General features: G+C 58.2%; 1 protein-coding gene across 3 annotated transcripts in view; it reads right to left on the minus strand.

Moving 5' to 3' along the window:
- SLC6A3 (solute carrier family 6 member 3) overlaps positions 1-11,059 on the minus strand; it is a 38,576-nt gene extending 27,517 nt beyond the window's left edge. Inside the window, exons 1-4 of one of the 3 annotated variants that reach the window (XM_037799466.1) lie at positions 11,002-11,059; positions 9,189-9,500; positions 7,533-7,664; positions 3,800-4,013 (exon numbers count right to left, since the gene is read on the minus strand). In XM_037799466.1, the coding sequence (XP_037655394.1) occupies positions 3,800-4,013; positions 7,533-7,664; positions 9,189-9,474 (632 nt within the window). In that variant the 5' untranslated portion in view covers positions 9,475-9,500; positions 11,002-11,059. Of the gene's footprint in view, positions 1-3,799; positions 4,014-7,532; positions 7,665-9,188; positions 9,930-11,001 lie in introns of those variants that run through there. The other 2 variants (XM_037799467.1, XM_037799468.1) reach the window with 2 other exon arrangements.
- Positions 11,060-20,770: the final 9,711 nt, after the last annotated feature.

A 20,770-nucleotide genomic window follows, 5' to 3' on the forward strand; every position in this document is an offset into this window, starting at 1 on the left:
ACGGTTGGCGATTTCAACCCCTCTCTCTCAGTAATTGATGGAACGAGTAGACAGAAAATCAGTAAGGCTGTGCAGAAACCCTGAACAACACAGCCAACCAACGTGATCTCACTGACATTTACACAACTCTCCACTAGGAACGGCAGAACACATTCTTCTACATTTACACAACTCTCTACCAGCAACTGCAGAACACACACTTTACATTTACATAATTCTCTGCTAACAATGGCAGAACACATACTTTTACATTTACACAACTCTACCAACAACAGATCACAACTCTTTTACATTTACACAACTCTGCCAACAATGGCAGAACACACACTTTTACATTTATTATTTTTTTTTACATTTATTATTTTTATTTATTATTATTAACTCTACCAACAACAGAACACACACTCTTTGACATTTACACAACTCTCTACCAGCAACAGCAGAACAGTCTTTTACCTTTACACAACTCTCTATCCAACAACGGCAGAACACATTCTTCAGAAGCACACATGAAACATTCACCAAGATAGACCACAGGCTAGATCATTAAGTCTCAGTAGATCCAAAAAGATTGAAGTCAAACAAGTATATTATCTCACTAAGCAGCTTTAAATTAAAAACAAACAACAGAAAATTATCTACAGAACCCAAAATTCAACAACAAACTTCTAAAATTTCCCCATGCATCAAAGGAGAAATCACAAATGAAATTAGGAAATATTTTGAGTTGAATAAAAATGAAAACACAACATATTAAAATTTGTATGATGCAGCTAAAGCAGTGCTTAGAGGCAAATGTATAGTTTCAAATGCTTGTATTAGAAATAGGTGAAGGTGATGTGGATAGCGTTTACGGAAGCGAGGGAAATTTAACAGATTGGAGATAGCCATGCCTGTTTTGGGGTCTTTAAAGCCCACAGGCACTTTCCCTGTTGTTACACTCAGATTTCATATCTGGAAAGTGTGTTCTCATCCTTGTTTCACAACCCTGAGACTTGCAGCCACAGCTTCTGGTCCCTGCTCCGAGCCCGTGGTTCTTCTCGTGCACACCCACCAGGGAAGGAGTGAAGCAAGGAGAGCAGACCCAGGGGCTAAGAAGGAGAGAGGTGCAAGGCTCACTGGCCAGCTCTTAATTAAATACTGAGGAGAAAGCATGGGACTCTCAGAAGAGGATGAATTGGGGGCCAGTTCCAATTATTTTTCTCAGACAAGAAGTGTGCTGGGATGAATACAGCACCCCTCCTTCACACCCCCCCCGGAAGCTAAGAATGTGACCTGCCTGGAAACAGGGTCTTTGCAGATACAGTCGTTTACCTGAGATGAGGCCTTACTGGGTGGGGTGGCCCAAATCCAGTGATGGGGGGCCTTCCAGAGAGGGGGATTCTTGGAAACAGAGACACCACATGGGGGGAAGTCGGCCATGGGAAGACAGAGATGGAAGTCAGAGACCCCTAGAGCCTCCAGAAGCTGGAAAAGCAGGGAAGAGCCCCCCCAGAAACTCTGGCAGGAGCCCCCTGCCGACACCGGGCTTTCAGATCTCTGGCTTCCAGAACAAGAGAGAATCGGGTTCTGCTATTTGCAACGGCGCCCCAGGAAACTAAATCCAAGAACCAATGAAAATAAAAGTGGCTCTTTGTGGTTTAACCATTTTACATAAATCCCCAGGTTCAGTCACTGACTGGGGGTCGCTCCCACTTGGAAACGCCTCCTTTCACTTCCCGCTGAGAAGGAGGCCGCAGGAGGGCAGGGGCCCCGGGAGCTGGGGGCCGTCGGCTTCCGCAGGACCCTTCCCATTTGCCGACACCGACGGGCACTGTGCTTCCTCAACCCAGGCAGGGCACGGGGACGGGCTCTGCACCCGGCGTGGGCACTGTGGGGGGAGTCCGCCGGGCACCAGAGGACGCGGGTGGTCAGGGGACGGGGGCCCACGATGGGTCTCCGCACCCAGCCCAGGGCTGACCTCCCAGGGCCTGGAGGAAAACGCGAGTCTGGGGATGGCTGAGACCCAGGCCGGCTAATGCCTCAGTCTTCAACGGATGACGTGCAAAACTGCACCCTACAGACCGTACAGGAATCGGGGTCCCTGGTACGGCCGATGGCGAAGTCACATGAGCTGACGCTGCAGGGTTCATAACGGTGCCACTCACTGACGCCCATCATCGCGTCCTTCCCGGCTCCTTACGGTGGGGTGTGAGGGTCTAGTTACACGTCCCTGGAAACACATGGCCTCTCTACAGCCATCTGCTTCTGGAAGTGGCCGTAAGTTCCAGAAAAACCCCTGCAGACTGGAGGGCGGCCTGGGCTGTCCTGGCAGAGTGGCCACTGCTGGTGGCCGGGAGACCCCAGCTGCCTCGGCTGACTCCCCTGCAAGGCGCTGGGGGCACGAGTGCCAGGATGGCTCAGTGACTGCGTGTCATTAACCCTCCACAGCGTCTCCCTAACCCCCTTAAAGGTGTCTGCACGCCGGCCCTCCAAGGGCAGTGTCCCCTGGCCCCACGGCTTCCGGGAGCCTCTGGCCCCGCCCTGCTCCGTCCAGACCCACAACTCCCAAGCGGACACTGCTAGGCTGGTTTTCCCTTTTTAAGTAACCAACATTCTTTCCTTCTTGCATTTAATTATAATCACTAGACCACACAATTTTCCCTCTAATTGTCTCAACTGAAAATCTCTTAGATGAATCAGCTCTTCCTGTACCCCCCAAAAAAGATGGGTGGTTCCAAACGGTGTCCCTCACACTCGCGATGTTTCTGTAACCTTTTCCGTGGACTGAAGTTCACTGAGCGCCAGATGGTTTTTATTCTAGTCCAACCCCCCACCCCACTCCCCAAACACTGTCTTCCCAGCCCTGGGGAGTCCTGCCTCACGCACCCCCACATCCCCCTCTCATCTTCCCACTGCTCTAGGAGACGCCCCATCCTTCCGGCCCCGCCACATGGCCTCGCCCTTTCCTGACCCTGCTGCCACGTCCACTACAGTGGCCCCTGGAGACACACGTGCCATGGCGGGGAGCTCCACAGCAACTACTCAGATCCCGCCGGCGGATCCAAGAGGGGGTTGGGGGAGCCGGGGAGCTGTCCGGGGCGGTGACGGCACCTCCAGGCAGGTGAAGCAACCCAGTGATGGAGGACAGGTGGTCAGGAGCTGACGGGGTGCCCCCAGGGGTCAGGATAAAGCGGACTGGAGGAGGGCACGGCGCCCACGCGGCCTGGGGAGCCGAGGGCTGGGTCTGGCCTCCCTGAGACGGAGAAACCCCGAGGCCCAGCTGGAGGCAGGAGGAGGAGGCGGACCCGGCGGGACAACTAAGGTCGTGTTTAGGGAAAAGAAAAGAAAATCAAAGGAGAAGCGACGGCCAGTGAGACGGCTTGGCGAAGAAGGAGGTTCCCAGGCAGCGAGGCCGGAAAGGTCCTTTTCTGCCCAGAGAAGCAGCCAGAAGATGCCCGGGAAGCGGGAGCCACACTCCCTCTCGGGCAGCCCCAAGTGGCCGTGGAGCTCCCTTCCCCGCAAGCGGGGCCTGCGGTGTCCCCACCGGCCCACGGCCCACCCAGCTGCTGCCCAGGACGGGGGAGCAGGACGGGGCCGTGACGGGTCGCTCAGCTTTCCAGGCCTGCTGAGCCTGGGACTCCGCTGGGGCCCCCCAAGCATGACGCGATCCCCCGCACCCTAAAGGAGCAGAGCGCGGCGGGGTTGGGCGCGGGGAGCCCCGGGTCCTCTCCAGCCCCCCGGGCAGCAGGGTGGGGTGTCGGCGCCTGGCTCTGTCGCCCCGACGTCCTGTCACAGACCCGGCGGGGACAGCACTCACTCGAAGTACTCGGCGGCGGGCGTGGCCCTGAAGGAGCCGTTGGCGCTGCCGGGGTGGGCGTCGGCGCAGTGGGGGCTGTTCCAGCTGTTGTTGCAGTGCACCCAGGGCAGCTCCAGGGCGAAGGAGGAGACGAGGTAGTGCAGCGCCCAGGCGATGATGACGTTGTAGAAAAAGCCGACGTACAGGGAGATGAGGATGACCGCGAAGCCCACTCCTGGGGTGGAAGAGGGGGCCACGCTGCATCAGCAGGACCCTCCTCCTGGGTGCAGCAGCCCCCCGACACCTCTAAACAGACAGGAAGGTGACTGGGGCAAGGCTGACGTTAGGCTTGGAGCTGTGATCACAGAGAAGGCACGGCCCTACCCCGTCCACAGCCACCCAGGGCCCCCCAGGGCCCCCCCAAGACCATGCTGGGACACCCAGGGCCTCTCTCGGTCACCCAGGGCAACCCAACACAGGGTTATCTGGGGCCACCAGGGCATGAAGAGCCATCACCATTATCCACAGCCGCCCGTGGCCACCAGCTCCACCCAGGGCCACCAGAGCCATTTAAAGCCACCCACGGCCACGCAGGGCCATTAGGACCATCTAGGGACACCAAGGGTCACCAGAGCTAACAAAGTCCACCCAGGAACTCCAGAGTCACCACCCAGGAACTTTGAGGGTCACCTAGAGCCACCAGGACCATCAAAAGCCATGAGGGACACCTGGGAATGCCCAGTGTCCCTCAGAGCCATCAGGGACACCATGGTCACTCAGGGACAGGGTCCTCCATGGCCATCCACAGCTATTCGGGGTCACTTGGGACCATCAAGGGCACTCAAAACCATCCATGGCCACCCACAGCCTACCAGGGCCAACAGAGTCATCTGGGGCCATTCACAGTCACCCAGGGTCATCCAGGACCATGCAAATGATTTCCCAGGGCCACCAAGGGCCATGCATGACCCTCCAGGGCCATCTAGGGCCATGCATGACCTTTCAGAGCCACCCAGGGCCATGAAAGATGATTCCATTTCCCAGAGCTACCAAGGACCATATATGACCTTCTAGGGACACCCAGGACCAAGCACGGCCTTCCAGGGTCTCTCAGGCCACCCAGGGCCACACAAGATGATTCAGTTTCCCAGGGCCACCCAGAGCCATATATGACCCTCCAGGGCCAACCTGGGCCTCTCAGAGCCTTTCGGGGTGCCCCTTCCAGGATACAATGCCTGGAATTTGGGGTGACTCCTCTGAAGGTCTCCTGGTTCTGTCCTCACTGGACAGATCCCGTGAGGAGCCATCTTTGGTGATGCATCAGCCTGCGTGCTGGGCAGGGGCTCTGGGGGTTGGAAGGCCACCTCCCGCTGGTCCAGGAGCTGCTCCTACGAGAGTGGACGAGCCCATCCTGTCCTGGGCTTGCTGTACAAGGCCCCAGCAGATCCTTCCATCTCCACCTTCCTTCTCCGGCTTCGCTGACACTGTTAGTCTGGGCTGCACTTTCATTTCCTTCATGACAACTCGGGTGGGTTCCAGCCCCGTCGTGCCAGCTCATGGCCAGGGGAGGCGCGTGCCTTCTGGGGACTGATGATGGGCAGGCGGGGAGGGTCCCACAGCACAGCCCTGGACACGGCCCGGCTTCCAGAACGGAACCAAAGCAGACCCAGGATGCAGGCAGAGGGCAGGGCTGGGGCGCATCTGTCACTAGCCCACCGTTCGCCCGACCCCTCCTCCCGGGTGACACATTCGCTGGGACGCAGTGGAACACCCCCATCTGTCTCCGTTTCTCCGTGCCGGGGCGCAGACGGCCATCGACACTCGAGCTGGGTTTTCTGTACTGACCCAAGTTAAGGTTGTGTTCAGTCGTCCTCTGGAATTCTTGTAAATTGCTGATTGGCATTACACGAACTGTAACATAAACCTTCACGCTGGTGGCCTGTAGGAGAAGGCTCTTTGCTGTGTGACGTGCAGGTGGACGTTGGCTTCCATCTGCTGACCCTGCACCCCTGGGGAGTGACGTGTCACCCCTTCTCCCTCCTGCAGCCCCCGGCCCAGCGCCTGCACACGGGGCGCTCGGGAGAGATGCGAATTCAATTTATTCAACATCAGATTCCCGATGTGGGGGCTGTCACATAAGAAACTACGATGCACTCCAGACTCCATGGGGAGCAATTCTTGAAAATCCCCCAGTACAGAATCTGGCTGCACCACAAGCTCATAATCACAGGGCACCAGGCTTGTCGGCTCTTGTCCTGTCGTCCCCGTGAGCTCACCTGGGAAGGGATGCGCTTATTTTCGGGTCCAGCCTGACAGCACCTGGGCCGTCGGGGGCCGCGTGACTAGGAGCTGCAGGTGCTTCGTCCTGGCTCATTGCAGGCGCAGGAGCACATCCAGCCCGGGAGGGCACGAGCCCGTCCCTCGGGGGCCGGATCGCTAGTTCTGATGCATTGGTGTCGACAAGATGGATCCTGCAGAACGAACCCCCCAGGCCACCGGCCGCTTCTGTCCACGGAGGTCCGAGGTCTCCGGGTAAGCACGGTGTGCGCCGCTGAGGGCGTGAAGATGGTGCAGGGCGTGTGCTGCAGGCGGGGCCTTTGCACTTTGGCTGCTGCGTTCAAATCCCGCGCAGGGGACGCCTGGGGCTGGCACTTTTCTGGAGAGCTGACCACTGCCCTTCATTCCAAAGCTGAGTGGGGGCGGGGAGGCCGCTCTGTATGCGGCTCCATGTGGGGCTGGGTCAATGAACAATGCGGCCTAGGAAAAATTTGCTCAAGTCTCAAGATCCACTGCCTGGGCCATTAAGAATGAATAACAACCAACTGCCTTGGAAACCCGTCATGCCTGATCAGCTGCAGCGCCCGCCGCCACCGCAGGCTATTTTCTCCTCACGAGGCGGCAGCTGTGACATGCTCTTCTTGGACCTGCAGCCATCCATCGGGGCTGCTGTGCTCTTCCAAAGCATCAGCTTTTCAAGACCTTCTAAGAAAATCCAGGCCAGTCTTTAGTGGTCGTTTTCTCATTGAGGGCCAGTTGTCTAATGGGGGTGCATCCCTGCATCTCTTTTAGGAAATGCTCCCCAGCACCCCTGAACCGGCCCCTCTGAGGCAGTGTCCAGCAGGGGGTAGGAGCTGGGCCTACAGAGTGACCAGAGGCTGGAGTCGGGTGTCCACTGACCTGGGATCGGGTCTTGTGCCGCCTGGACGAGAGGGCTGGGGAGGTTTTCCCAAGCCCTCTGCTCCTTGGCTGCAGCTCCAAAAAGCAGACAACCCAGCACATGCCCTCCTGACACAAGGCAGGCCCGGGAAGGGGCAGCTGTTGGACAACCCGACAGCTCACGATGAGGGGTTTTGTTTCACTCGCCATGGGATTATTCTAGAAGCCTGAAATTTCAGTGCATAAGTAGACAGAGATAGATAGATGAATGGATGGATAGACAGAAGAATAAGTAGATGGATGATAGATAGATGGATGATGGATAGACAGACGACTGATGACAGATGGATGCATGAGATATGCTTTGTCTCATCGACCCTTTTAATGCTTTGACAAAATAACACAGTTAACGAGTTGCAGGACAGTGTCCTCTGCAAGCAAGGGAGTGTGCTCTGGGATCCTCGGCATCACAGATTTTTAAAGCAAATCAAATGGGCACCCGTGCGTGTGTGACTCGGCGAGGCAGGGCCTGGTGCTCCTTGGGAAGCCCCCGAGCCACCGTGATCCGAGCTGCGCAGACAGCAGGGGCCCCACTCACCTTTCAGGATGGGGCAGATCTTCCAGACGCCGGCCGCCCCTTCTCGGTTGAACTGCCCGAGGGCCAGCTCCATGTAGAAGAGCGGCATCCCCGCAATGACCATGAACAACAGGTAGGGGACCAGGAAGGCACCTACAGGGCAGGAGGCATGGTGAGCTGGGGCCTTGGGGACAGGACAGGAGGGAGAGCTGGGGCCTTGGGGACAGAAGGGTGAGCTGGGGCCTTGGGACGGGGCAGGAGGGAGAGCCAGGGCCTTGGGATGGGACAGGATGGTGCCACCTGGTACCATCTGAGTGACAGCGCAGCCGTCTGCACCAGCCTCCTGAGTCTCAGGTGCAACTGTGTGCCTAAGTCTCCCATCCGCTCTGGCAGGGGCTCCTGCCCGGCCGCCCTCCAGCCTCCCATGGGAAGGGAGGGTGGTGACCGGGTTGGGGGATGACCCTCAGCCCCATCCCTGCTCCTCTGTCCTTGGTGACCTGGCACTACTGTGCCAACCCCAGACCCTTTGGCAGAGCAGAGGAGCCCTGCCTGCTTCCCGACGTTTCTCCTGGGTGCCCCTTCCCCGGCCTGGCTCTGCTGCTCTGGCGCCTCTGGGGAAATGGCCCCCTCTCAGGTCCTAACTCCTCTGGGATCTGGGACCCCACCCAACTCCTCCCCTGTGCCCCAGTGGGCTCCAGCACCCGGCCCCTGGCTTCCTGGCCTTTGGTGGTGCCTCCAGCAGGGGCTCCGGCTGGAGACACTTTCCTGAGGGCCTGCCCAGGGTGGGGCCCCTCCAGGTCAGGCCTGGCTCCTCTTCCCCCTTCCCCAGCCCTGGGCACAAAGGTGGATCCTGCAGGCTTCCTGGAGCTGACCATGACGGAGGGAGGCCTCTGCCGTGGCCCCCCAGGGTGGGGAGGGGAAGGCGGGGGACCCCACAGCTCTGTCCTTGGGCAGCAGCCTCCAGCCTTTGATCCTTAAGCCGGGCGGGTGCTGCTCCCTCGTGGGCAGCCTGGGAGGCTTTGGGGGGCACTTCCGGAGCCCTTCGCAGGGAGAGCCCGGAGGCACCAGCTGGTGGGGACCAGCAGGGGCAAGTGGGGTCCTGAAGGCTCGAGGGAACGGGTCCAGTCTGATTGGCTTCTCGGCCTGAGTGCTTTGGGTGATTTTCCTGGTCTCCAACTCAAGTCGGGAAAGAGCCCTGGGGCTGTGCCTGGCTGAGCTCGGGAAAGGGTGGGCGTGCGGCCGGTGGCAGCTCCTGTCCCGGCCCATCTCCTGCTGCCCCCAGGCCCTCACCTGCTGGCTTCTCCCCCAAGCTCCTCCTTGCCTTCCTCCTCCTGGTTTCTCTCCCTCCATCTCCCCCACTGCAGGTGGGCTGTGGACACCATTTCTTGGGCCTTTGAAAGCAGGAGTGAAAGAAGCCCTTGGAAATGGAAATGGACGGGGGTGCAGGGGAGGGGTCGCTCGCCCCCCACCCCGCCCGCCTGTTTCTTCTTTCCTGGCCTCAATTTCCTCAACTGCAAAACAGAGCGAGGGGAGGGGACGGCTGGGGCTCTAACCCCGTGAAATCCACCTGGCGAATCTGCACCCAGTACAGAGCTGTGCGTCCCTCCCGAGAACGCGGCGCAGGGAAGGGGCCTCCAGGCCGGCGGGAGGGGCGCGGCCGGGGCGCGGGGAACTCACCGCCGCCGTTTTTGTAGCAGAGGTAAGGGAACCGCCAGACGTTGGCCAGGTCCACCGCGAAGCCGATCACGGAGAGGAGGAAGTCGACTTTCTTGCCCCAGGTCTCCCGCTCTTGGGTCTCCACCGCGCCGTGCGGTGGGGGGATGAGGGCGGAGCTAGTGAGCTGCACCCCGTTTTGCTCCTTGAGCAGAGTGAGCTCCACCTCCTTCGGGCCCATGGCGTTGGGTTCCGTGGCCGGAGCCACCGCGGAAGACGTCAGCGCCGCGGAGCATCTGGACTTCCTCATGGGCAGGCCTCGGGGCTCCGGTTCTCCTGCACGGAAGGCAAACGCTCGGGGACGCGGGCACGTCCCGGGCCCCGACGCACTGACCCTCGCTGTCGGGGGCAGAGCAGGGACATCCCACCCCGGCCGACGAGCTGAGGTTGAGGGGAGCAGAGGCTGGGCGAGGGGGAGGCCGGGAGGCTCTGGTGGGAGTCGGGGGTGAGGCCAGTGGCCGCCTCAGGACAGACACGTCCGTCTGTCCGCTCTCCCCGTAAAGAACCAGGCTTGTGCCACCCCTACTGCTTTCCCACCCACCCCCACATTTCCGGGGAGGGGGATTTTACAACCGTCAGATACTCAATAGCAAGTCTTTAAACGAGAGCTTACATTCAGTCACAAAAGTAAAAAGCAATTTCTATACAATGGAGATCAGCCACAGGCGCTGCCTATTTTTAAATAAGTGTCGCAGCATTCTATTAGGGACGGCCTGTGCCGCCTGCCTCGGACGCTCCAGGCACCTGCCCGGGAGGCCCAAGAGGGACGGGCTGGAGCACGACTTCCACCGGGCCCAGGGGCTCCAGCGGGGACGCCTGTTCCAGGTCCTTTCCTAAAGTCCTGGCACGTGGAGGAAGGAGGGCCGGGGACTTGGCGCTCGGTCACGGCGTGAGCACAGGGCCGCGCCGCCCGTGCGCTGACATTTGGATCCATCAGCACTGTTTCCACTGCTCACGCACACTCAGCACACTCACAGCATCTGCCCAGCACGCAGCAGAACAGGCAGAAAGACACCCGGGGGGAAGCTCGAAGGGGATAATTTTCCTCCGTTTCCGAGTTGGAACAAAAACTCACAACCTCAGTTATTTCCTTCCCCATTTCCCCGTGGGGGCGGGGCAGGGACGGGGAGCAGGTGCCTCCGCCCGGGGCAAAGCAGACGCCGCCCCGGGTCGCGGCCTCGGCGGCCACGCTGGGTGCAAGAGGCCAAGGCGGGCCCCGGGAAGCGCCTTTCCCGGTAGCCGCAGCCCAAGCAGCGGCTCGCTGAGCGGTTGCCAGGCCTCCCTGCCCTGGGATCCGGCTCCCCGGAGCCCGACGGCCCCGCAACGCCAGCTCCCGGGCTCCCCGCCTCGAAGACGCAACCGCCCCCTCCCGCACAAGGTCCTGATCGGATCGAATCCTGGGGCCGCTTTCGGTGTTTAGAAGAAGGACCCCAGAGCCCCAGCCTTGCGCGTCCTCGGCGTCAGGAAAGCCAGAGTCACCATGCGCCGCGCACTCCACGTCGCCAGAGCCGGCAGAGAGGTGGCGCGAGGGGCCACCACGCGAGAAGCCGTGACCGCGCGAGTTCGCGCCCCGCAACTCCTCGCAGACCCTGTCACGCGCCCACCTCTCGGCCGCCGACCGTCTCAGGGTGGCGAATGGCACCGAGGGGCGCGCTCCGCACCCCTGCCCGGTGGCGACCTGCGGACGCCGCGACGCCTGCGGGGCGCCTCTCCCCACGCGCCATCCAGGCCCTCGCGCCTACGGATCTGCAGAGCGAGCGGCGCGGCCCGGTCCTACCTGCCCGACCGCCCCTCGCCCGGCCCGGCCTCGACTCCGCGCCCTGTCCCGTCGGAGAGCGCGCACAGGATCCGGCTACAGCGCGGGGCGGCCGCGGGCTCCGGCTCTTATGAGGAGGGTGGGGTGGGGCCGGGCGCCCCGCCCCGCCCCGCGCCCCGCCTCCCGGCCCCCGGGCAGCACCGCCCCGGGGCCGCCCGCTCTGCGCCCCAGGTTTTGCGCGCCGGAGCCTCGGACGCGCGGGAGCCGCGGCACCCCTCTGTCCGGCGGAACAGTTTGGTTTTCCCTCTTACTCCCCCCCGCATCCCGCCGGGGGCGGTCCCACGCGCCGCGCCTGCCTTCGGGGTCCCCGGGACCTCCGCCCCGCGGCCACGACGAGGTGGAGCCGGCGGCCCGCGGGGAGTGAGCCGAGCGCGGGCGCGCGGGGCTGAGCGCGGCCTCACGGGTCCCCCTCTCCGGTGGCTGCACCGCCCCCGCCCTCCACGGCGGCACCGACACCCCTACCCGCGGCCTCCCAGCGGCTGGCCAGACTCGGTCTCCCGCGACTGCGCCGCCCCTCGCCACCTCTCTGCGCGCCCCGCGCCAGGCCGGGGAAGGAGACCCATCCCCCTCACCGCCGAGTCCCTGTGGCGACCGCACGGCCAGCGGCGCCGCTCCCAGTCCTTGTCCGTAGCCGGGCCGCGGTGCCGGGACCCGCGCGGAGCTCGTCACCGTCCCGGTCCCCTCCCACCGCAGTCGGCGGGCTCAGGAGCCGGCTCCGAGGCTGCCCCTCGGCTCCCCAGACTGCGCCCCGGCAGGCTAGGTGTCCGCCCTGGCCCTGAGCCCCAAAGCCCCGGAGCCTCCGCGGGGGCCGCCGGGACTCGGGCTGCGGAGACGCGGTTCCCGGAGGCGTCGGGCCGAGGGAGCGCAGCCTCGGCCGCCCCGCGTCGCCCTGCCCTTTCCCGGTACGAAGCGCGCATCGATCGGAACAAGGCGGCTGGAATCGCTTTCGCATCGGAAAATGATGTCCCCGGACGGCCTTGGAAAGCCGCAGGCGGTGGGTGCGCGGCTCCGGGACCGAGTGGACTCGGACGCTACCTCGCAGAGATGGCCTGGCGAGAGTACATTGGGGGCGCGGAGGAGTGGAGCCCCAGGCCCGCTGCGCCAGCCCGGGGCGCCCCGGGGCGGAGAAGGGGCACGCGTGAGCGCCCGGCTCTGCCCACGGCGCCGGCGACTCCGACCCCGGCTCCTCGACTTTCCCATCGCAGGCACGTCGCGGCCCTCCCAGCAGGGCAGGGAAGCAGTGCTCCCCCCTTGTACAGGGTCCCCATTTCCTGCACTGCACCCCTTCCGGCCTCGGACTTAGAGACCTCCTCACGGCCCCTAGGACAGGGGGACCCACTCCAGGATTGAGACGCGGAACGGCCTCACTTAGAACCAAGCAGGAGGCACTGGAGTGACCTAGGGAGACACTTACCGCCATGTCGAATGTCAGGTGCCAGCTGCCACCCCTCGGCCCACTCTCCCACGTCTGCAAGGAGGCAGGTTTCAAGAAAGGAGGGACTTGGAGGAGGGGCCCTGACAACGGGAACAAATGCTGCGGAGGAAGGGACCTGGCAAGTAAGTAAAGGGGAGGTGGAGGTACCCCGGCACAGGGCGGGCCGGCAGCGTGTGCCCAAATCCATCCATTCAGTGACAGTCACCTCTGGGATAAACCAATGCAAGCGGGGAGCGTGTGCGTGTAAATGCATGCATTAGCGTGTTCACTGATGAGTGTATATGTGTGCATGCACGTGTGGAGAGAGTATACAGAAAACAAACACTGAAAACACCTTTGGGAAGGAGTGCACACCTCAGGGGTGCAGAATCGCAGCTCCAAGCTGAAGACTACAGGAGGGAAGGAGCAGCGAGTAGAAGATGCGGACAGTGGGGGGCGGGTGGGGCCCCTTTCCTGCAGCGCGTGCAGGTCGGATCACCACACAGTGGGCACACGCGGGTAACCGGCACCAGGTCGGGACAGAGAACATTCCAGCCCAGGAGCCCTCCACCCCTGCCGCGCTCTGCCGCCAAGAGAGCCTCCAGCCTGACCCCTGGACCGGGGATTGGGGACCCGAGCTCGGCGGACGGTTTCGGAGGAAGCTGCGGAGCGGCCGCGGGGAGGGAGGGCAGAGCCCCCGGCGGCCCCCAGTTCCCCGGGGGGATGACCTCCGCCCTCCACCACGCCTCAGGGGAGGGGCGACCTCTGCCCTCTTGGACCTTGGCTTTGGAGGCCGGGCTGGCCGCGTCGTTGGCGCCGCTGCCGGCTCCCAGGGCGGGCGTCCTGGGGCGCCCCGGCTCCGCTGGTTCCCGCCGACGGTCGGGGTCTCCACGGCCTGCGGCCCGGACGCCCCCTGTGCCCCGGATGCGGCAGGGGCGCCGACCCCCGAGCCGCCGCTGGGACCCGACAGAGGCGGGTGCGGGCTGGCGCCGGGGTGGGTACACGCGGATCCCACCGAGCTTCGGAAAGCCACTGGCGGGGGAGGGCTGGGGGAGCGGCGCGGGGGGCGCAGATCCCAACCGCCAGCAGGTGCAGCAGACGGACAAACAACCACCCAGAGGTTCGCCTTCCTCTGGGAGCAGAGCTGCCCGCGGGGAGCCGCGGCTGCAGGGAGCGCCCTTGCGCCCTGCGAAGAGAGCGCTGGAGACCGTCCCGGCCCTTGCTGGCCGCTGCGGGGGTCTGGCGGGTCTGGAGAGGACCCTCCGCAAGTCGGCTCCTGGAGGGCGGCTCAGAGCCCAGCAGCCCCTCAAACCCAGCCCGGGGAGGCGGCCGTGGCAACTGGGTGCCTTAAGCCGCGGGGTATTTAATCTGCTCACGTCGAGTGGTGGGAAGAGCCGGAGGGGACAGAGCCGAGGGTGGAGGGTGGAGGTGGCTTCGGTGCCCTGGGCGCTTTCCCGTGGCGGTGCTGCCGGGGACCCGGGAGATAGCTGTACCGCCCACGGGTAGGAGCCTGAGTGGGGCTGGGGTCCAGCTCCCATCCCGCCATCAGCATCCCTCCTGGGAAGCTGGCTGGTCTTTAGACGCGAGGGGTAGCTCAGACAGAAGGAACCCCAAGTTCTTGGCTCCATCTTTGGAGTGAGGAGCTGTAACCCCCCAGGCCATACAGCGGCTGTCCCCCACTGGCTCACTCTCCACGCCCCCTGCCCTTTGCCGGCCTCTTGCAACTTCAGTGCCCACGGGGGCTGATGCCCTTTGGGAAACGAGGGGTCCCAGGGTAGGGCGCGGCCGGACATGGCCTGACTGAGCTTGTGGGTCCTGTCGTGTATCCACTGTCGTCGCTCCTGGGCTTGCTGACCACTCTCCCACCAGGTTCCTGGGGCCCGTCAGCGGCAGTGAGCCCAGCGGCCAGGATGTGGTTTTTGGCCCGGGAGGTGTGTACTTGTTTCGAGCTCTGCTGTGCACCTGCTGCCAGCCTTCAGGTGTGCTAGCAACCCCCAGCCTGGCCCCTCCCAGGGAGTAATGGGGCCACTGGGCAGGTGAGGGGGTGCAGGCCTGGGCGTGAGCCCTGGAAACGGAGAGTGACCAGGGTGACCAGCATGCCCCCGCTGGCCCTGTCTCAGGTGACAAATATCAGCCACCTGCTCACCTGCCCGTCCACCATCTTCTTCCCACAGTGAGGGTCTGCCGTGCACCCCACGAGCAGGTGGCCTCCCAGGGGAGCCAGCTCAAAGCGAGCAGACACTGCCCCTTCTCGGGTGCCAGGGAGGCTCCAGGAGGGTGGTCAGTGAGGCGTGTGGGTGGGTGGGTGAGGCCCGAGCTGTCCAGAGGCCCTGGCCACCCCTACCGCCCCCACCTTGGCCTTGCCACCTCCCCCAATAGTGGCCCAGCCGCTGCTGCAGCCTTAGGGGTGGTGGCTCTTTGTCGGGTTGTGGGCAGCACCGAGGTGGAAATGGCCACACAGCCAGAGCCCGGACTGTGCGACGCTCGCTAGGGACCCCCAGTGCCCACACCCAGGGCCCCTCATCACACTCCTGTCGATTTTGTGAGGGACGAAGGCAGGGAGAACTTGGGCTCTGCTCTTCGGCTTGGGGTGGCTTCCTGACCTGGATCTTGGCTGACTTGCCCCTGGGACCCCTGCCCTCCAGTGGTTGCAGGGCGACTGTGCCAGTTTGGATGTCTTATGTCCCACTAAAAGCCATATTCTTTGATGCAGTCTTGTGGGGGCAGATGTATTACTGTTGATTAGGTTGGAATCCTTTGAGTGTTTCCGTGGAGCTGCGACTCAATCAGCTGTGAGTGAAACGTTTGATTGGATAGTGTCCATGGCGGTGTTGCCCCTCCCATTCACGATGGGCCTTGATTAGTTTACCAGAGACTTACACAAGCTCAGACAGAAGGGGCTCACCGCGGTGGCTGAGACAGACATTTTGAAGACGGCCATTGGAAGCTGATGCAGACATTTTGGAGAAAGCCATTTTGAAATGCAACCTAGGAGCGAGCAGCCACGTGCCTTCCCAGCTAACAGAGGTTTTCCGGACACCATTGGCCATCCTCCAGTGAAGGTACCCGATTGTCGATGCATTACCTTGGACACTTAATGGCCTTCAGATTGTGACCATGTAACCAAATAAACCGCCTTTATAAAAGCCAATCCACTTCTGGTGTTTTGCATAAGACAGCATTAGCAAACCAGAACAGTGACTTTCAGCCTGCCTGCCTGGCCCACAGCTCTGTGAAGGGTGAACCTCCTGGACTCCCCCTTGCCTGCCCTTTGACCCCTGAGTGTGTGGGTGGCTCCCACCTCTAGCCCCTGCTCTGGGCACAGATTCCTGTTTTCACTGCATCCCTGACTTACCGTGTGTCCCCACCCCTGGGCCAGCATGGTGCCCTCCTCAGCAGAGGGCAAAAAAATGAGACCACCTGGGTGAGGACACAGGATCCTCTTTCTCGTTAGCCCCCTGGCCTTCCCTAAGGGCCCACCCTGCAGTGACAGAGCCCCCAACACAGGAGCAAGGTGACCTGTGCTCTTCTGACCACACTGGGGACCTACCCGGAGAAAGATAGCGATAAGCTCAAAGCTTTAAATTCCCAGATCGAAGCAAGGTAGAAAATCAGGGAACTTCCTTGTCTGCCCTGAAAGAATCCTTTATTTTTTGTAATCCCAGAGCCAAGATTTCTGAAAACCAAAGCAGACGTCTGTTCCTGCAGGTGGCAGGATTACAGTGTGTATTGGAGTCACAGCTTTGTCAGGTCTCTTGTATAATTTAGAGTATTGATCAGGAAAGAGTAGGATCCTGAGGCTTGAAATGGGGACATTTGGGCAATTAACTCCTAATGAATGTTTGTACCTTCAGTCTCCATTGAAGAGAGTCTCTTGACAGGGGAACCCCTCCCCTTCCAGAGGACGTTAGCCCCCCTTGCCTGCAGATTCTGGAATGACCTGAGGCCGCTGCCTTGCAGAGGGACACTGGTTTTCTTCAAGACCTACTTTTACATGTTTTTTTGCTTTCAGATCTAAAAATTGTCTCCAATCCAGGCCAGTCTGGGGGAGGGGGGGTGAGCACAATTCTGAGCTGGGAAGTGGTACCATACAGATGAAACGATGAGAAGATTTTCCCACTTTTTCTTGACCTAAAGTGGGAGGATATGGATCGGACTAGATCTTAAGGGTGTTAGAGTGGGAAGAAAGGAGAGCTATGTTAGATGAGGCTGAACTGGATTTGGTGGGATCAATCGGCAATTCTGGATTCAATTTGTTAACAGTTTGCTTAGTTGATCGACTAAATCTGGAGTTTACAAGGTCCTATATTAAGTCAAATTGATATGCCAGAACTTCCTTAGTAACCAATAGAGAAAGGAACCCAAAGTTTTAGGGAAAATAGGGGTGGTGGAGCGGATTTGTTTGCAGCCATTGCACCTCCTCCCTGACTGCGACCCCAGGAGGTCCAGGGGCTCTGGCCTTCGCCCGGCACCGGGAAACAGACCGGGGAGGGGGCGCCGGTGGCTCCGTGCAGGCAGGAAGACGGGAAGATGCTGCCTCGGAATTAAAGCCAGTGGTGGGTGCCTCGGGACGGCGTCGGGCGCCTGTGGGAGACGCGTGGGCGGGGCTGCCCGGGGGGGGGGGGGCGGGTTGCTCGGTGGAAGGACACAAGCGATGTGGTGGCAAATCTATCGCCTGTCATTCCCGAGGCGAACTGCGGCCGTTTCTCTGGGTGATGTGGGGAAAAGGAAGAAGCCAGACTGTGTGGCACCCCAGGCCGGCTCTGAAGGGATGCTCGTTGCTGAGGACCCTACATGGCCCTGGGGTCCACCTATGGCAGGGCCCTGTTTGGTCAGGTGATGAAAGCAGGTGGGGCCTGGATCCATCTCTCCGTGGCCCACAGGCGACCCTCAGCTCTGCAATTCCCAGTTTAGCTAGAGACGGTCAGTGTCTGCCAGAACCCCATGTTCATTTCCTCACCCAGGATGGTAGGATGGTGAAGGGAAAGCCCTTAGGACTGCCTCTCCCTGTCAAAATGCTCACCCGAAAGCATTCCGTCATCTCCAGGGTGACTGCCAAGGCGGGTGCTACCCTCGAGCCTTGGCAGAGGCAGACGGCAATTCCGATCACATCCCTGTTCAGCTGGCGCGTTGGCCTTGGGCCTTGGACAGTGACAGTGGGGCTACCGCAAACCTCATCACGTGGAAACTCCAATCTGAGCTGCCGCCCTGGATCTGTCTCCTTACTAGAGAAATCAGCTCAACCCCTGGTGTTCCCAGGAACTGAAGCGGTGGCCGCCTTTCCCCACGTACTTGGGAAGGATCGCGAGGAACCATTTTCTTCCGTCTTCCTCAGCTCTGGCAACCGCGCAGCCCACTGTCCTCCCGGAGGCAGAGGTCTTTCTGCTTGTGCCCTCTCAGCACATCGCATTGGTTCACCAAGTCGATGACGTGAGACAAGATGGTGAGCAAGAAAGAAAGGGCACCAACAGCTTGGTAAGATGTGCTTGCTTGTGACTGGGCTGCCAGTGTGGGGAAGTTTGTGCGGGTCCAGTGGTCTGGGACATGTTGGGGTACACATCCCGGGTGGAAGATGATGTGTGGCAACCCCATCATCAAGAAGGAGGCCCAATGCCCGGTGAGCCTCTCTGGATTTTTGAGGCAGCCTCAGCACCATTGGGCATTCTGCTCCCACCCATTTACTTGGTTACCCATAAAACTTTGAAGTTGAGTAGGGTGCAGAGCAAGAATAGTTCTGCAACAGGTCTGGGCTGCTGAGAGAGCCACTCTCCCAAGAGGGCAGGGGACCTGGTACAGCAGAACACGCATTGAGATCTCCCGGGGGCTTGTGCACGGGCTCATGGCTGCCTGAGACCCCACCCTCAGCCGCACCGGTGGCTTCCTGGGCATTTCCAAAGCTCACTTGACAGGGGAAGTAAAAAGTGTTGCGCCCAGATGTCGAATGGTTTCACACATGTACTGAGCCCACCAGAAAGTGGGAGGCTGCAAGATATAGCCACGGCTAGAGGGCACCTGAAGGGGAGTCTGCCCAGCGGGCAGCTGTGCCAGCTGCACCAGGCTTAGCCAAGGACAGGGCTGAGCTGTGGGTCCAAACTGATGCCGGGGCTGCGGCCAGTGGTTTGGTTAGATAGTAAGAGACTTCAAAGAAGACTGAAAAATTGGTAAGAGGGTCTACATTGGCAGATTACATGATTATTTATGTGGAACATCATAAGGAGTCTACAAAATAACTCCACAAATAATTCCCTCTCTCTACTGATATTCTCTTTGTATCAATCTTTTGTTTTACTTATTCCCTTTAGTTTTCTTTGTCCACGTTCTCCTTTAGCTCTTTGAGCATATTTAGATCCAGTTTTCCAAAGTCTTTTTGAAAGTCTGCAATGTTCCAGGTCTGATTCTCCTCACTGGTGGCTCCTAATGCTTTAGTCTTCTCCTTTGCCTGTGCCACTGTCTCCTGTTTCATTGCATGTTTTGTCATCTTTTGTTAAAATCTGGACATTTTGATATTTTAATGTGTTGTTTCTGGAATTTAGACTCTGAGGTATCTGTTCTAAAAGCTTGACTATTGCTTTTTAATTTATATTTATAATTTTTCATTGCTACTATATGGAAATACATTTAATTTTTGCATATAGATCTTGTATCTTGCATACTTGCTAAAGTCACTCTCCAGTCCTAATAGCTTTTGTATAGATCCATCAGATTTTCTACACAGATGATATCTGAGACCAGAGATAGTTTCATTTTTTTCCTTCCTGTCTGAATTAATTTTATTCTTTGTTACTGCTTCACGGCATCAGTCAGGGCCTTCAGCATGATATGGAATGGAAGTGGCGGGAGCAGACATCCTTGCCCTGTGTCTGACTTCAGGAAAAAAGCATCTGATCTTTCATCATTAAGTACAATGATAGCTGTAGGGATTTTTGTAGATTCTCTTTATCTGGTTGAGCAAATTCCCTCCAATTCCTAGTTTCTTAGAGTTTTATTGGGAATGGATGTTACTTTTAGTTGCATCTGTTGAGTTTATATATGTGGTGATTATATATAATATGCTAATGTGGTGAGCTAAGTTGATTAATGTTTGAATGTTAAACCAATCTTGTATTCTTGGGAACAATCCCCATGGTCATGATGTATTATACTTTTTATATATTGCATTTGATTTGCTAAAATTTTGTTAAAGACTTTGGCATTTTTGTCAATGAGGGGTATTTGTGGTTCTCTTGTTTGTGGGGTCTTGGTCTGGTTTCGGTAATGCTGGCCTTATGGGATGAATTGGGAAGTATTTCCTCTTCTCTATTTTTCTAGAAGAGTTCGTGCTGGTGGTGTGTTGTGTTGGAATAATTGGTGGTGTTTCTTCCTATGGCAGAAGCCTGCAGTTTTCTTTGTGGAAGGTTTTCCATTAGATATTCAATTTATTTGCTAAATATAGAACTATTAAGATTTTCTATTTCTTCTTGAGTGAGCTTGTGAGTTTGTTTCTTTCAGGGAATTTGTCTACTTAATCCAAGTTGTTGAAATTATTGGCATAAAGTTGTGCATAATATTCACATATTATTCATTTAATATCTGTTGATGTGATAAGATGTCTCTCTCAATCCTGATGTTGGCCATTTGTCTTCTCTCTTTTTTTTCTCTGATAAAATGCATACATTTTATTGATCTTCTTAAAGAACCAGTTTTTGGCTTCACTGGTTTTCTCTTTTCCTATTTCATTTATTTGTGATCTTATTATTTCATTTATTCTGTTTGTTTTTTTATTCTTATTGTTCCCGTTTCTTCAGATAGAAGTTGAAGTCATTGATTTGCAACCTTTCTTCTTTTTTCTAATATTAGCATTTAGTGCTATAAATTTCCTTCTATGCTCTGCTTTAGCTGAATCCCATAAAGTTACGTATATTGTATTTTTGTTTACTTTCAGGCCAAATTATTTTATAATTTCTCTTTTGATTTCTTCTTTGACCCATTGTTATTTAGATGTGTTAATTAGTTTCCAAATATTTGAGGATTTCCCCAAATATTTCTTTTATTGATTTCCAATGTATTTTTATTTTGGTCACAGAACATACTTTATTTCACTTAAATCCTTTCAAATGCATTGAGACTCATTTTATGGCTGAAAAGTGTGGTCTGTCTTGGTAAGTTTTTGGTGTGCATTTGAAAAGAATATGTATTCTGCTACAGTTAGGTGGACTATTGCATGAAAATCAAATAGGTCAAGTTGATAACGTTTTTCAAGTCTTTGGATCTTTACAAAGTCTCTGTACACTCGTCGTCTCAGATATTGGGAGAGAAGTATTGAAATCTCTGATCTGA

This window comes from Choloepus didactylus, chromosome 11 (assembly GCF_015220235.1).
Source record: "Choloepus didactylus isolate mChoDid1 chromosome 11, mChoDid1.pri, whole genome shotgun sequence".
Classification (NCBI taxonomy): domain Eukaryota; kingdom Metazoa; phylum Chordata; class Mammalia; order Pilosa; family Megalonychidae; genus Choloepus; species Choloepus didactylus.